This window comes from Anolis sagrei, chromosome 5 (genome assembly GCF_037176765.1).
Source record: "Anolis sagrei isolate rAnoSag1 chromosome 5, rAnoSag1.mat, whole genome shotgun sequence".
In the NCBI taxonomy this organism is placed as follows: domain Eukaryota; kingdom Metazoa; phylum Chordata; class Lepidosauria; order Squamata; family Dactyloidae; genus Anolis; species Anolis sagrei.
In genome coordinates, this window is record NC_090025.1 from 19,921,649 (window position 1) to 19,937,103 (window position 15,455).

Here is a 15,455-nt window from a genome sequence, read left to right on the forward strand (position 1 = left end):
AAAGTATTCTTCCTTTATTAATAACAGTTGTCATTTTGACAACATTTGAATGATACTTGAACACACATCTTCTACTTTTCATCAGTGAAATGTTGGTATGGATGAACCTATAATAATTATATATGATTGCATATGTGTGACTTTAAAAACAGAATAGATTAGGGGTCTTATATAATTGGGACAGGCAGACATGTCTGGCTCCATCCCAAATTTAGCTTTAATGAAGAGAAGTCTGAAACTGTGGCTGGAATCTATTCACCACCAAGGGAGTATTTGGGAGTGTATTATTATACACAACTGATGATTTACAAAATGCCTCTGTATGGATAGTGTCATTATATAGAGCAGGGGTGGGCAAAGTGCAGTTTTGTGGCTGCGTGCACACACACCTCCTGGCTGTTTTGTGGCTTGACCCCCACTCCCACTGGCTGCTCTTTTCCTGGCCAAAAATTATGAGCTGCTTCTCAAGGAAACTTCTAGGATTGTGGTTCACCTGTAAATAAGTCACAGGGGGGTTGAAGTTCTGGGCATTTTCAAGATTTTTTAAGAATCCCATCTAATCTTTGAAGGGTCCCAGCCCCTGTGATCGTCAACAAAATCATTGGAATGGGGATGAAACAAAGTTACATTTTTTGGACAATAACTCCCAGAACAACCCACAGCTGGTATGTAGGGCTGCCAGTTTAGGACCATCTATGATCCGAAGGTTTCCAGCTCAAACCCTGAAATTTTGGAATATCCCCTGTTGGTATCATTAAGCAAGATTTACTATTCGGCACAGTTTTTCAAACACAGAAAGAGAGCAATTAGGAGGTGAGAGAAACAAGGACATTTTAAAGCTTTTTTCGTGTCAGGAGCAACTTGAGAAACTGCACATTGTTTCTGGTCTGAAAGAATTGGAGGTCTACAAGGACGTAGCCCAGATGTGTTGACATCCTTTGGGAGGCTTTTCTCATGTCCCCGCATGAGAAGCTGGAGCTAACTGATGGGAGCTGACCCTGTTCCCTGGATTTGAGCCACTACCCTTTCGGTCAGCAGTCCTGCCAGCACAAGGGTTTAACCCATTGCACATCTGGGGGTGCCTTAAAAGCTGTTGAAAAAAATGGGACAAAATGGGAGTAATCACAGTTGTACTTACTAGATTGGGACAGTTGGATTGTATGGACACACATATATGTTCAGAGAAGCTTTTCCTGTGTCAGGACTTGTCTGGATAATAGAAGTCTTGTGACACAGGCAGTCAAAAAGATATGATTAAGAGTGCTAGAATAGTTATTATAAGTAGACTGACATATCAGTCCATCTTATTAAAGGTGTCACCCAAAATTTTACCTTTCGGTTTGAATGCACTTTCTGAATATCTCAAAAGGAAAATATGGGTAGAATGCATCTAGTAATCACAGGAGCTTGCTTGGCATTCATAATATATATTATCTTGCAAAACCAAGCCATAAAATATACTTATCTAGTATTCTGCTTGAGTGTTGAATGAGGAGAATTTCAATTTAGTGCAAAAGCACATAATCATTTCAAGGACAAAAGGGGGGATTAGTGAGTTTTCGTTTAAGACCTTGTGAAGTCACAGTTAAGTTGCTAGGCTCTAATTGGTTGCCTAGAAGCTAAAATACTGTTTAAATTCTTGCAAGGTACCACTTGGGGTCCGCACCTCAAGGAACGAAGATACGGAGGTGTCCGAAATACCTCCAATGATTTTAATATTGTTCGCTGCTGTACTGCAGAAAAGGTATGTGGCATGTGCTTTATTTTAAGAGGGGAACTTGATGAGAGAATTGCTTTTAAGAGCACAGCTAATATATAGGAAGCATTACCTGTCTTTAATAAAGTGTTTATTTGCAACGAACGATGTTTAGCCTAAGAGTTTCTAAATGGAAATATATTTTTTCTGAAAGAAGAATAAGTGCAAATTGGCATTTTCTTACTATGGGTTGCAGCCGTGCAACTTCATACCTCTGAGGATGCTTGCCATAGATGCAGGCGAAACGTCAGGAGAAATGCCTCTAGAACATGGCTCTATAGCCCGAAAAAACCCACAAGAACCTAGTCTTAGTAGTCATTAGTTAATATTCCTAGCTAATTGAAAGCTCTGAATGTTTTTTTCTTAAATGGTGAAGGAAGGTTAATTGTTCTGTAATAATCCGATTTCTCCATCCTTCTGTTTATAAGAACTGGTAGATGGATAAGAATGAGGACCAGAAACCTTTATGGCTGCAAAAAACTGTCTCCACTACAGATTCATTGAGGGGTATTAGGTACTCTTTCAGCCTTAAACTTTCCCATTTCCTTTATGAAACCTGGAGCTTTTGCACTGAGCTTTGCTCCCTCTCCCAAAGCATGAACTTTTGCCTTGCAAGAATGCTGTTGAGATGGAACCTAGAAAAAAATTGGACTGCAGTTCCCAGATTCCCCAATCAACACAGGCGATGATGCCTAGGGGATTCTGGATACCACTTTACCTGATGGAATCAGTTTGGGTGGCTGACTATAGCAGATGTAGTCAATGGTAGTGGTGAGGCTTAACTTGCAGGCATTAATGACAGCCCCATAGCTACACCCACAAGGAGAGTCTAAGTTCTCAACCTGTGGGTCCCCAGATGTTTTTGGCCTTCAACTCCCAGAAATCCTAACAGCTGGTAAACTGGCTGGGATTTCTGGGAGTTGTAGGCCAAAACACCTGGGGACCCACAGGTTGAGAACCACTGGTCTAGGGACATTATTACACCAGCCCAGTATTCCAAAATACTCATGCTTGTATACATCAGGGCTTATTAAACTTTCACTACTCATAAACTCTTACTATCAGAGAAATCTCTACATGACTCTGAGTATATAGGTAAATGAAATAGGTATAAAAACCAGACATTTACTGATACTAAATCCACATTTGCAAGGCTTGGTGATTTTCCTTTTTTTGGACTCCACAATTTTCCACTGTAAATCCTGCATGTTGTTACTAACAGATTTGTGTCAAAGGGTGGCATTCGGAAACCTTTGACTGTTGCCAAATTTCTCGTAACCCCAGCCTCAAGGTAAGGGAACCTCATTTGGGGTCAGAACCCCACTGTTGAAGAAGCAGCAGTATAGACAGTGGATACGCATCTGGTTTTAATATCACACCTCTCTCCATTAGCACAACTTGTCACACAAAGCCACTATTCCATCAGGCCACTCTTCATGCACTTGCACTTGTTAATCCATGACCCTATAATTGTATTTCTGCATAATCTCATGACCTCACCTTCCCAAAATATTGGGTTTTTTTATTATTTCTATTTATTGCAACTGTGTAATTATAATATTTTAAAAGGTGTGTGTGTGTGTCTATATATGTGTGTATGTGTACGTGCACATGCATGCACACACACACACACACACACACACGCATGTATATACATGCATGCATACATACATATGGCCCCCTTCTCTAAGATATCTCATTTTGTAAATGCAAATATTCCAGAGTCTGAATAAAATCCCACATTTCCGGTCCCAGGTACTTCTCTCTGTCTCTCTCTCTGTCTACACACATATGGGGAACCAGCCAGATTTGGAAAAGTGAAGGGAGAAGGAGAGTGATAGGAGAAAATCCAGCCCCTGGTGCCACTTTACTGCTGGCATATTGGCACAGAAGCAGAAGAGGTCCATTGGTCTAAAGCTGATGATACAAGCCTTATTAGCTTTGAAGCTATTAACTAGTTTTACACATTAATAATTAGGGATGGGAGATTCACAGGGTGGGGTAAACTAGTAGTGCAGTGGTTCTCAACCTGTGGGTCCCCAGGTATTTGGCCTACAACTCCTAGAAACCCCCGTCAGCTGTTAAGATTTTGGGGAGTTGAAGGCCAAAACATCTGGGGACGCATAGGTTGAGAACCACTGCAATAGTGGGATGCATACAATATTGTGTCATAGGGATATCGGTTTTCCATCCTCGTGTGATAAAAAAAAATGCAAGCAGCTGCATTGAATCATATTAATAGACCATGTCTTACAGTTTCCATCTCCACTATGAGCGGTCTTTTTTAAAATTAATGCATCCTGATTGTCCTTTCAAGATTTGGGCTAATTGCCAAAAACACACTTAACCTTCACGAAAGGCACTTTTAACAAAGCAAGAAGGATATGCATCATATTCATCACAGATAACTTGAGATGAACTCTTGGAAGAAATTAAGATGGGGAGGAAGCTTTGTAATGCATATGAAAAGCAATATTTTTTCAAAAATTAGGAAGAGCAAGCCACTCTCAAGTTGTACATACAACTGAAACTGTAAAGATAATTTGCATACAACAAGGGAAGATCAAAGAACTATACAGATTTATGCTGTTTCCATGAACACAAACTGGTTTAGGATCAGTGTAGAAGGTTTGTATGAAACCTAAATGAATTTCATGTTTAGACTTGGATCCCATCTCTAAGATATTTTATTGAGTAGATGCAAATATTCCAAAGTCTGAATAAAATCCCAAACATTCCTTGTCCCAAGTAATTCAGATAAAGGATGTTCAACAAGCATTATTGTTGGGTAAATCAGTACCTTCCCTTCATATATTGTAATGACTGCAGCTGAGATTCATGGAGAAGAAAGCTGAGATGGGGCTCAAGGAGTAGATAATATCATTTTTCTGGATTGCTGTGAATTTCCTGGGCTATATGGCCATGTACTGGAACATGGCCATACAGCCTGGAAAACTCACAGCAACCCAGTGATTCCAACCATGAAAGCCTTCAACAACACAATATCATTTTCCTTGCTAATAAATCCCAGTGTTTTCTAGAAATATCTTAGAGATGGGATCCAAGTCTAAACATGAAATTCATTTAGGTTTCATACAAACCTTCTACACTGATCCTGAAACAGTTTGTGTTCATGGAAATACCATAAATCTGTATAGTTCTTAAAGTGTAACCATTTAGGAATAGTTGTGCTTCTTTGGGTCTCAAGGCCAGAAAAACAATCAGGCTATTATTGTGCAAAATGGCTCTAAAGTTAAGGTGCCCATATTCTCCCCATTCCAATTGCTACCAGAGCTCACTAGCTGAGCTAAGGTGTTTTGTTTAATCCTTCAGCTCACCTATTCTAATGGCAATACTCCAAAATATATTCCCTTCACTTACTCCAAAATATATCCTGTCCCACAAGGAGTGTTTGTGGGCTTCTCTAGGTCCTCCAATGCATTGATATGGTATGCTTCTGGTCCAACAATACTCATAGGCTTTACTATTATCATTGGTTTCAGGTATCCACATTGGTCTTGGAGAAAATCCCTATTTTCATATACAGATCTTGCTCATATTACCAGAAAAGGGGGGAAAAAGTGTATCCTATTCATATCCTGGCTCTTTAAACCCAGGATGTTTGTCTTAATTCATTGATGAACTGAGTTATGTGGTCAAGTGATACACCATACCCTCCATCACTTCACAGATGGAAAACAGAAGACTGATGAGCAAGCACCATCACTGTGGTCAAAATGGCACAAGTTATGAATGAGGGATATCATACAAGCAAGAAGAGGTTGCAACTGCTTGCTTTTGCCTTGGAAGGACAATATTCTGCTTCTTCCCGCTTTCTCCCCTTGCCCTCTGAATTCACTGAGTTTTCAGCAATTGAAATCAGGGGAGGACAAAAGGGGAAGTTGGGAGGAAGAGAGAAACAGATTACAAAAGCAGGTGAAAACTGGAATTAAATTGAGAATAAACTACTTTTACATTTTGAACTCAGTTGCAAGAACCGATGTAAGTTGAGGCCAAAAGGGAAAAGTGGAAAGAGTTGAAACAGAAACATTATAAAAGAACCTTAATTGAGACAACCTCTGCAAATTGGGATTATTAGAGGCCATGGGTTTCCTCCTGAACTATATGTTTACATTTATATTAGCATCTACCAAAGTGATTCGATACTGACAACACTAAGCTCTCTTGGCAGTTGCTTTGTGAATCACCACCCATCTATGGAAACCTAAAAGCCAAAGTGGTCTGAAAAGAATTTTTCAATAGGTATGTTGGTCTTAACCAAGCACAATAATTAGCTCTTAAATATGTTAAAAAGGGAATATTGGTTTTCCCCTCCTTTTTGTCATATAAGATAGAGGACCTTTCCCAGGACTGTCTGCTTTATAGACTTATTCTGTAGCTTTTCTCCCCCACAAAACCCCCAAAGGGGAGTTTTTCACTACCTAAATTAGGATGTCACTCTTATGATGATTGGGGGCAAACCCATTATTATACATTTTCTGCCTCTTCTGTGGTTTCAGGATTCCTGGAACCCTGTGTTAGCTAAAAACCATACAAAGATTGCCCATGCTTGGTGCAGAATCACTTGGCCAGCCATGGAAGCCATGATTAACAACCTGATGTGGCCTCTTTGGTCTTGGGTGGCACACAGGGCCCGAGGCATGGTGTCGATAATTGAAGCCTACATGTGGACATTTCGTACCATGGCCACTGAGAACAAAAAGATCCCAGCCAGCTGTAACACATATGGTAATCACAGCCATGTGTTTTCTGGGCAAGACAGATCTCTGGGGAATGGAAAGGGACCATTCATCTGTCTCAGAAGTAACTAGATCCATTGGTGCCACTCCCTAACCAGACCAGGGAAGCCTAGGTTCTCAACTTCGTAAACAAAAAATATTACAGGTTGAGCATCCTTCATTCAAAATTACAAAATCTGAAATACTCCAGAATTGTTGATATGGGTGACTGAAATAGTGAAATAGCTATTTTCTGATGTTTCAAGGTACACAAACTTTGTTTCATGTAAACTGTTATATGTATACCTTCATGCTAGTTCTGCACAGTATATATATCAAACATTTATGGTCCTAAGAATTATTAAACATATTGTGCATAAAATTGCCTTTTAATTATAAGGCGTATTTAAGGTGTTTTAAGTATGCTAAATAGGTTTTTAAATTTATTTTAATGGTTCGAATACTTCCAAAGTTAAATTCTAATTAGGTTTTAAATTGTATATTCTATTGTTTTAGTGTTAGCTATATACAGTATATGCATACTCTGTGTGTATGTGTGTTTACATACATATATATGGGCGGCAGCCAGATTTCTCACCAGAGTGATGTACAGGGAGCATACAACCTCCCTGTTATGCCAGCTCCACTAACTGCCAGTCTGCTACCGAGCACAATTTAAAGTGCTGGCTAAGGCCTATAAAGCCCTAAATGGTTCCGGTCCAGCTTACTTATCCCAACGCATCTTCCTCTGTGAACCATTTTAGTGATTAAGATCTTCGGAGGGGAGGGGGGCTGCTCTCAGTCCCACCTCCTTCGCAGATGCTGTTGGTGGGGATGAGAGACAGGATCTTCTCAGTGGTGGCCACTCAGTTGTGGAACTCCCTCCCTAGTGACATCAGATTAGCTCTCTTACTCCTGACCTTTAGGGAAAAAAACCGAAAACTTGGTTGTGGGACCAAGCTTAGGGATAATCAGTTAGAGCAATATGCGAATATAGTATGGTGCAATGATAACTGGAATGGCCTGGACTATGATATTGGATGATGTGATTTTAATGTGTTTAATGTTGAAATGTTTTAGTGAGTGTTTTAATGTATATGTTGTTATTTGCTGGACATGTATTGTATGGCATTGAATTGTGCCTTTATGTGCACCACTCTGAGTCCCATTCAAAGTTGGAAAGGGCGATAATGGTATAGTGAAACCTGGCATGAATTAAAATGGCTATGATATTATAATGTTTAAAAGTACATAGCTTTTAAGCTGTCTGGTTCATTTTATTATATGATAACTATTTCTGATTCCCAAGCAAATATAAGGAGTACATCAAACATTGGTCCCAAGTATTTCAGATAAGGAATACTCAACCTGTGTTATAGCTGGGAAAATTAATTTTGTGGTTAGGCTTGGGTCCCATCACCAAAATATCTCATTATGTACATATATATAAATACTGGTATTCCAAACTGGAAAAAAATCCAAAATCCAAAACATTTCTGGTCTCAAGCATTTCAGATAAGGGGTGCTCAGCCTTGTACTCATTATTCGGGCAGCAAGAAACTCTGTACATATTTTAATATGGGGTAACCCTCCCCCTTCTCCTTCACACTAGACTTAGACTGGCAGGTGAGAGACTGAGAGGATTTTTATGGGATTGTGTGCAATAACACCCTACTTAGTTCTCACTCTAATACGCATCAAATGTTCCAAAAAGAGGACAAAATGGATTAGGAGCCCTCACGCACAGAGACTGTACTTCAGCTACCCTGGAGACCTGTCCTATATATGAATTATGTGGTGTAGGGCTAGACAAGAGATCATGTAATTTTAAGGACCTTCTTTTATGTATAGCACACTTCTGTCTTTCCGAGAATTCTGTCTCTCGCTTTTTTTTGCAGTGGCTGATATATTTTTGGACTTCTAGCGGCTTTGTCCAGAATAGTTTTGCCACCTTACAACAAACCCCAGAGTTTATGACTTTTTGAGCTAGAGGTGGCACTCTATCTTGGAAGCAGGCCTGTAAACTATGGTGATAGTCCCTATTGCATGTCCCCATGCTCTCCTATTGATATGGTTCTGCAACCTACCTAGTGCAATGACCCCCTTCTGCTTCTGTTCTGGAATAGCTGCACAGAACTGATGGCAGGAGATATGATTGTCCTCCTTTCCCACTCCCCTCACAATAATTAACTATTTAGAGAGGTTTTGTTTTTGTCTTTCATTGAATATTGCTAAAATTGCGAAGTTGTTTCAATTAAATACATTAAAGCCAACAATGGTGCAACTAAAGGGGGTGAAGTCATTGCATAAATCAATGGTTCCCAACCTGTAGTCTGCAAGAACGAAAATATGGTCTGTGGCATCACTATTATTACACTGTTGCCTCTAAACCATGCAGGAATGAGAGCAACTGGTCTCACGAAACCTTCTTAGGCAACTGAGGCAATGGGGATGTCGGGAAGGGAGAGGTGGACTACTACCACATCAGCTCTAGATTTTTGAATATGGTTTTCTGTGGGCGAGTAGATGGTGACTAATAGATGGCATATGTTCTGTATGAGAAACTTGAGCTGATGAGGTCAATCCAATGCAATTTTCTGAATCAGCACCCCAAATAACCAAACCAAATCTAAAGTTGACCAAAAACTGATTTGTAATCCTCTTAGTACTAATGTTGGAGAGTGGTCCCTGGTGAAGTGATCCCTGGTCAATTATTCCCTGGTCAAAAAAAGTAGGTTGGGAACCACTGGCATAAATGGAAGAACAAATACACCAAGACAGACTGCCAAAATGTCATAGTTGTGCAACATCTCAAGGTCGGATAAGGATGGTCATCATGCTGGTAAGTTGTGACTACCCACCTGGTCACATGAATGAATGATAGTGGTACCAAAGTCCACTTAATCCTCTCCAATACAAACCCTATTCTTAAAATAATAGAATCCCTAAAATTGAAATCAGCAGAGGGGTCCTCTAGCTGGTCCTCTTATTTTCATTCCACTTTTATATTTTTGTTAATAATTCATTTCTTCCAATAGTTTGCTTTTTGGTTCTTCTGGGATACCTTAGCATTTGTCACAGGCTTCCTTATATATTTCCTTCTTGTAGTGAAATACTTGCCAAGAGTAAAATATATTTTCTATTTCCTTTTAGACAGCAATCCCAATCATGAAGACTGTGATTTTACTTATAAATATTCTTGGAATAACAATTGCTTCTCCAGTAAGTATATAAAACATACTTAGATTGCTTTTGAAATAGTTTAACATGTTTTTGTCTATTTAAATTCATCTTATTGTTTTAATCTGCTTAATCTGTGATATAAAGATTTTTAATAAAGAGGTAAATGAATAATTTACAGGGGCTGCTGATTCTTTTGTGACATAAATAGAACTAATCAGGAATGGGCTGGTTCTAGCAGATAATAGCATTATGATTCTATTTTAATTGCATCCAATGGAATTCTGGTTTTTGCAGAAGACATTGGTGTAGTGCACTTCATCTTGTTTATGTACATCGAGGATCCAGTGGGCCTAGCCAAAAGATTTTGGTCTTCAAGGGCTTTAGAGCCCTTATCTTGCTCATTATAAAGCACGCATTATTATAATCAGGTTCACAGTATGATAGAAACATAGAGTTGAATGGAAGTCTACAAGCCATCTAGTCCAAGCCCTATAAATACTGGAATAAATATACCCATATGAACACATCTAAAACACCTTTCAAATAGAGCGCTGGGTGGTGCAATGAGTTAAACCCTTGTGCCAGCAGGACTGCTGATTGAAAGGTTGGTGGTCTGAATTCAGGGAGCAGGGTGAGCTCCCGTCTGTGAGCTCCAGCTTCTCATGTGGTGATATGAGGGAAGCCTTCCACAGAATGGTAAAACATCTGGGCATCCCCTGGACAACATTCTTGCAAACAGTCAGTTCACAGTGCATATAGATTGAAATGAAGGAGGATCTCCAAGCTCAGAAAATTTTTAACACCTCTCAACAGGGGATTTTCCCAGGCTCAGCCAGGCCTTCAAATGCTAATGAAGGTGGTCAGTTGAAACATTCACACCTAGCTCCAGCAGGGAAGAGCTCCTTGCCCCACCCCAGCCATTCCACAGATATATAAACCCATTGTCCTAATTCCAACAGACCTCACTACCTCTGAGGATGCTTGCCATAGATGCAGGCGAAACGTCAGGAGAAATGCCTCTAGAACATGGCCCTATAGCCCGAAAAAACCCACAAGAACCTAGTGATTCCAGCCATGAAAGCCTTCGACAATACATTTTCTCTAATCCTCCCGAACCTACATTTATCTACTCTTCCACCATTATCCTAGGGCAGTTTATAAAAGAAGAGAAAGCTTTATACATAAAAAGAAAAGAAAGACTCACATAGTATAGCAACAATAAATGCAAGAATGCTTTAGAAAGCCAGAGAGAACAAAGAAAAATGCATTTGCTGCTGAAAAGAAACTAATGGTGGTAGCTCCAGGAGATCTGTGTTTGGCAGACAATGCTATACATATTCTGTCACACACCTACTGATTATAGCTCATCATTTGTTATATTGTCATTTTTAAAAGCCAAAGTATTAAAAGAGATTTCAGGATGTAAATACACCCTTTTTCATGCTTCTCTTTCCTTTTTTCAACTATTGTTCTATCTTACATCTTTGTGACAGATTCGGTGGAGTGAATTTCTACAAGGAAGAGGCTATGGAGGCAACATCAATTCCCTTAGTGCTGATAAAGAAGTCCTGAAGGTTGGGTTTGCTGGTGAGAATCAGGACAAAGATGGTGACCACCAAGAAGGAGAAATATTTTTTGCCCCCACCAGACAGTCTGATATTGCTGAAGAAGTTTCTGCACTTGATCCAATACATCCTCAAGGAGGTTTTCTGCATGAAAATGAGAGCCATCTGCTCCATAAGGACACTAGACTTACACAGGCTAATAAATATGAGACTGAACATACAACACAGAAAAACATGGGCCTGAATGTTTATTTCCCTGCAGAGAAAGCTATTAAGAACATTCCTGTAGACACTTTTAAAGAAGCCACTAATGCTGAGGGAAGTGCATTAGGGCATTTGAGAGAGCGAAATGCCATCCATGGTCCAGTACCATCAATACCCATCATTCCAGAAGAAGGTCTCATTACTGAGGAACATCACATCAAGGGATTCCAAACCAGCAGTGGTTTTAAGGCAAGAAAAGATACTGATGGACGATATGATGATCATTATGGATTTTACAGTTTCCACTTAAACGATGAAGGCATGCAAGGAGATGATCCAAGCTATTTGGAGGACTCTGATTCTAGTCAGCAAACAAGGGGCCAAAGCGATTCCAGTCAACAGCCTGGGGACTCAAACAGTCCTAACAGCTTAAATGAGGAAGAATCAGAACAGTTCACCACATCAGTAGAATCTGGAAGCCCAAATTCTTCCAGCAGATCCCCTGATTCCAGTGCTTCCAGTGATTCTGGTACCTCTTGTGATTCGAGGAATTCTAATGATTGTAGTGGCCCCAGCCATGGCAGCAGTTCAAGTAGTTCCAGTGATTCTAATGATTCTATTGACTCAAGCGATTCTAGTGATTCTTCTGAATCAAATGATTCTAGTAATTCTTCTGACTCAAGTGATTCTAGTAATTCTTCTGACTCAAGCGATTCTAGTAATTCTTCTGACTCAAGTGATTCTAGTGATACTTCTGAGTCCAATAGCTCTAGTGATTCTAGCGACTTGAAGGATTCTTCTGAATCCAGCAGATCCAGTGAATCCAGTGAATCCAGTGACTCAAATGAATCCAAAGACTCAAGTGAATCTAGAGATTCTTCTGACTCAAGTGATTCTAGTGATACTTCTGAGTCTAACAGCTCCAGGGATTCTAGTAACTCAAGTAATTTTTCAAAGACCAGCAGCTCCAGTGAATCCAGGGACTCAAGTGACTCTAGAGATTCCTCTGACTCCAGTGATTCTAGTCATACTTCTGAGTCCAGCAGCTCAAGTGAATCTAGAGATACTTCTGACTCAAGTGAGTCTAGTGATACTTCTGAGTCCAACAGTTCCAGTGATTCTAGTGACTCAAGAGATTCTCCTGAATCCAGCAGCTCCAGTGAATCCAGGGACTCAAGTGATTCTGCTGATTCTTCAGACTCCAATGGTTCAAGTATTTCTAGCAATTCTTCTACCTCAAGTGATTCCAGTGATTCTAGCAATTCTTCAGATTCTAGCAGCTCCAATGATCCCAGTGATTCCTTTACCAATTCCAGTCATCAAAGTGATTCTAACAGCTCCAATGCTTCTAGTACCTCCAATAATTCTAATGATACCTCTAGTGACTCTGGCAGGTCTAGCAGCTCCAAATAATCTATTTGAGAATACCTAAGACCCCTATATCAATGGGAAACATATTCTTGTCCAGACCGCAGTTACCTAAAACCACTGATATGATAAAACTCCATTAAATTGTCTCACTTCTGGTCACAGCATACTATAAAGCTGCATTAGAGGACCTAGAGACTGATAGAGAGGAAGATACCATAGAATCGCCTAAAGGACCTAGCAATTTTCTAGAGAGACTACCACCCGCCAGGTGTGAATAAATGAAACTGTGGATATGGACTGTAGTTTTAGGGCTCTTATGTAATTGAAATAGTACTAATAGACATCAGCATTACAGAACAATGCTGTAACTGCAGTCTATTTAAAAAAAGGAGATAACTGTAGACTACATTTTGATCGTGAATCAGAGAGAGAGAGAGAGAGAGATGCACATGCCATTACAGTATGGAGATATCTTTTTGTAGTGCTCTAAAATATATTTACTATTTGCTTATGTTTTTTGGAAACTTGAGTTCTAATTGTACTATTACGTAACTTAATTGCATCCCACTAGAAAAGAGAGAGAGCACTCTCGTAACAAAGAATGTTCAATATCTTTACAAAACTGCACTTCCTAGGATTGTCATACTGCTTTTCAAGATCATTGTAAACTCTAGGACAATTTCAGTTGATCTCAAAATAGTTCATGAATGTAGTTAATACAGTGGGACTTCGGCATTTAGTAGAGTTTGGTACCAGGATCCCCTGTGGATATCAAAATCTGCTCAAGTATCATTATATATGATGGTGTACTAAAATGATGTCCTTTATATCAAATGCCCAAATAAAAGTTTGCTTTTTGAATATTTTCTTATTATTTTTTAGCCATGGATGTTGGAAACTGTAGATATAGACTGTACATATTTGCTGTATATTAATAAAAATATATAATTGCTACTCCTCTACACCATTTGTTTTACTTTAACTGATTTCATTTTAGTGTTCTTCCAGCTTGTGTTTTCTGGCTCTGCTTGGGAGGAACATATCCAGTTTTGGACACACAAAAATTCATTTGGACATGGAGCTTTTACACATCCTGTAATGCCATGATATTCATATTGGGGACAGGAAATCCTCCAAGGATTACATAACCAATGTCATTTTACCCAGTGCATTTTGGGTTAATATAAGCTTTGGCTAGAAAGCCGTCCACAGTCCTCATACTGGTGATGACAGACAAATCCTCCTCTCTCTTGTATTCTCTGTGGGGTTTTTTGGCATTTGTTTTCTTTACTTATTTTGAGGATTGTGGCTTCTTTTTAAAGCTAGGGTGTGGAAACTTGACAACTCAACAAAGCAAGTCTACTGAAGTTGTCAAAAGGACAACCCCAAGCTGTACTGTAAATATCCTGGCAGAACAAGACAAACATCACTTTCAATATGCTTAGGAAAATAAATATTTTTAAAAAATTAAGTACCCAGATTGCAAAGAGCCCCACTTGCAAAGACCTTTTGTAGACTCAATCAGTGCTGCAGCCATTAGATCAAACAGTACCCTGTCGTATATGTGGCTACGTTTGTGGATTCCTGACACTCGCTAGCCTAGTTAATAGTGCTGGTAATAATTTTCAACCATCCTTTTAATTAGAAAGCAGTGAGATCCCAGACAGATGAGATGCCACTAAATATAGCATCCAAACATAAGCAAGATCACAACAGATGAATGGAAGCTGTAGGAAAACAACTTTCAGATAAACATTAGGAAAAAAGGATGTAACAGAAAGCGCTATTCAGCAGTTGGATGAACTCTCTAAGGCGAGGGTTTGGATTTGGATGGCTCTTGTGGTCTCTTCCAAGTCTATGAATCTATGAAGCAGGGAAAAGGCCACCATAAACACAGGATTAATTGATATAGCAAAAGAAATGGGCTCCATTTAGAAAAATAAAACAAAAGGAAGGGGAGACATAGATTTATAAAATTATCAGGTTAGGCACAGTGGAGAAAATGAGGGTGTCTCTTCTGTCACAATACTAGAATTTCTGGTTAGAACATATAAGAAGTAGGCTCAGGAGAGAAAAAAGAAGGGAGAATCCATTCTACCCGATTCACACTATTCATTCTACTTGGATTCATTTAAAAGGGCATAGGACATGTAGTCATGGGGAGAAGATGCACTAATTACTATCAGTCATTTCTAGAGCTTGGAAAAGTTATTTTTTTACAGCAACTTGCAGAATCTCATAGCCTGGCTGTGATAGCTAAATAGAAATTCCAGGCCCAGAGTCTCTCTCCCACTTGCTGGGTAAAACAACAGTTGAGTACTACTGTCCTGACAGTCTCCCAGGGCCCTTCCATACAGCCATAAAAACCAGAATACCAAGGCAGAAAATTTCACAACATCTGCATTGAATTGGATTATCTAAGAGCCCTTCCAGACAGTCCTTATATCCCAGGATCTGATCTCAGGTTTTCTGCTTTAAACTGGATTATGTGAGTCTGCACTGCCAGATAATCTGGGATAAACAGAAAATTCGGGATCAGATTCTGAGTCCACACTGCCATATATTCCAGTTCACAGCAGAAAATGTGGGATTTTATTCATCTGTATGGAAGGGGTCCCAGACTCCCTGGAGGCATCT

At 39.5% G+C, this 15,455-nt stretch overlaps 1 protein-coding gene across 2 annotated transcripts; it reads left to right on the plus strand.

The window, feature by feature from the left end:
- The first annotated feature begins 1,626 nt into the window (after window positions 1–1,626).
- Window positions 1,627–13,769, plus strand: LOC132777272 (dentin sialophosphoprotein). 2 transcript variants are annotated; one of them, XM_067468587.1, is made up of 3 exons: window positions 1,627–1,744; window positions 9,649–9,717; window positions 11,172–13,769. In XM_067468587.1, the coding sequence occupies exons 2-3, from the start codon at window positions 9,664–9,666 to the stop codon at window positions 12,858–12,860; spliced, it is 1,743 nt and encodes a 580-aa protein (XP_067324688.1). In that variant the 5' UTR covers window positions 1,627–1,744; window positions 9,649–9,663; the 3' UTR covers window positions 12,861–13,769. The 2 variants fall into 2 exon arrangements, with proteins under 2 accessions (XP_067324688.1, XP_067324687.1); XM_067468586.1 differs by lacking the exon at window positions 1,627–1,744 and adding an exon at window positions 9,160–9,337.
- The last annotated feature ends 1,686 nt before the right edge of the window (window positions 13,770–15,455 follow it).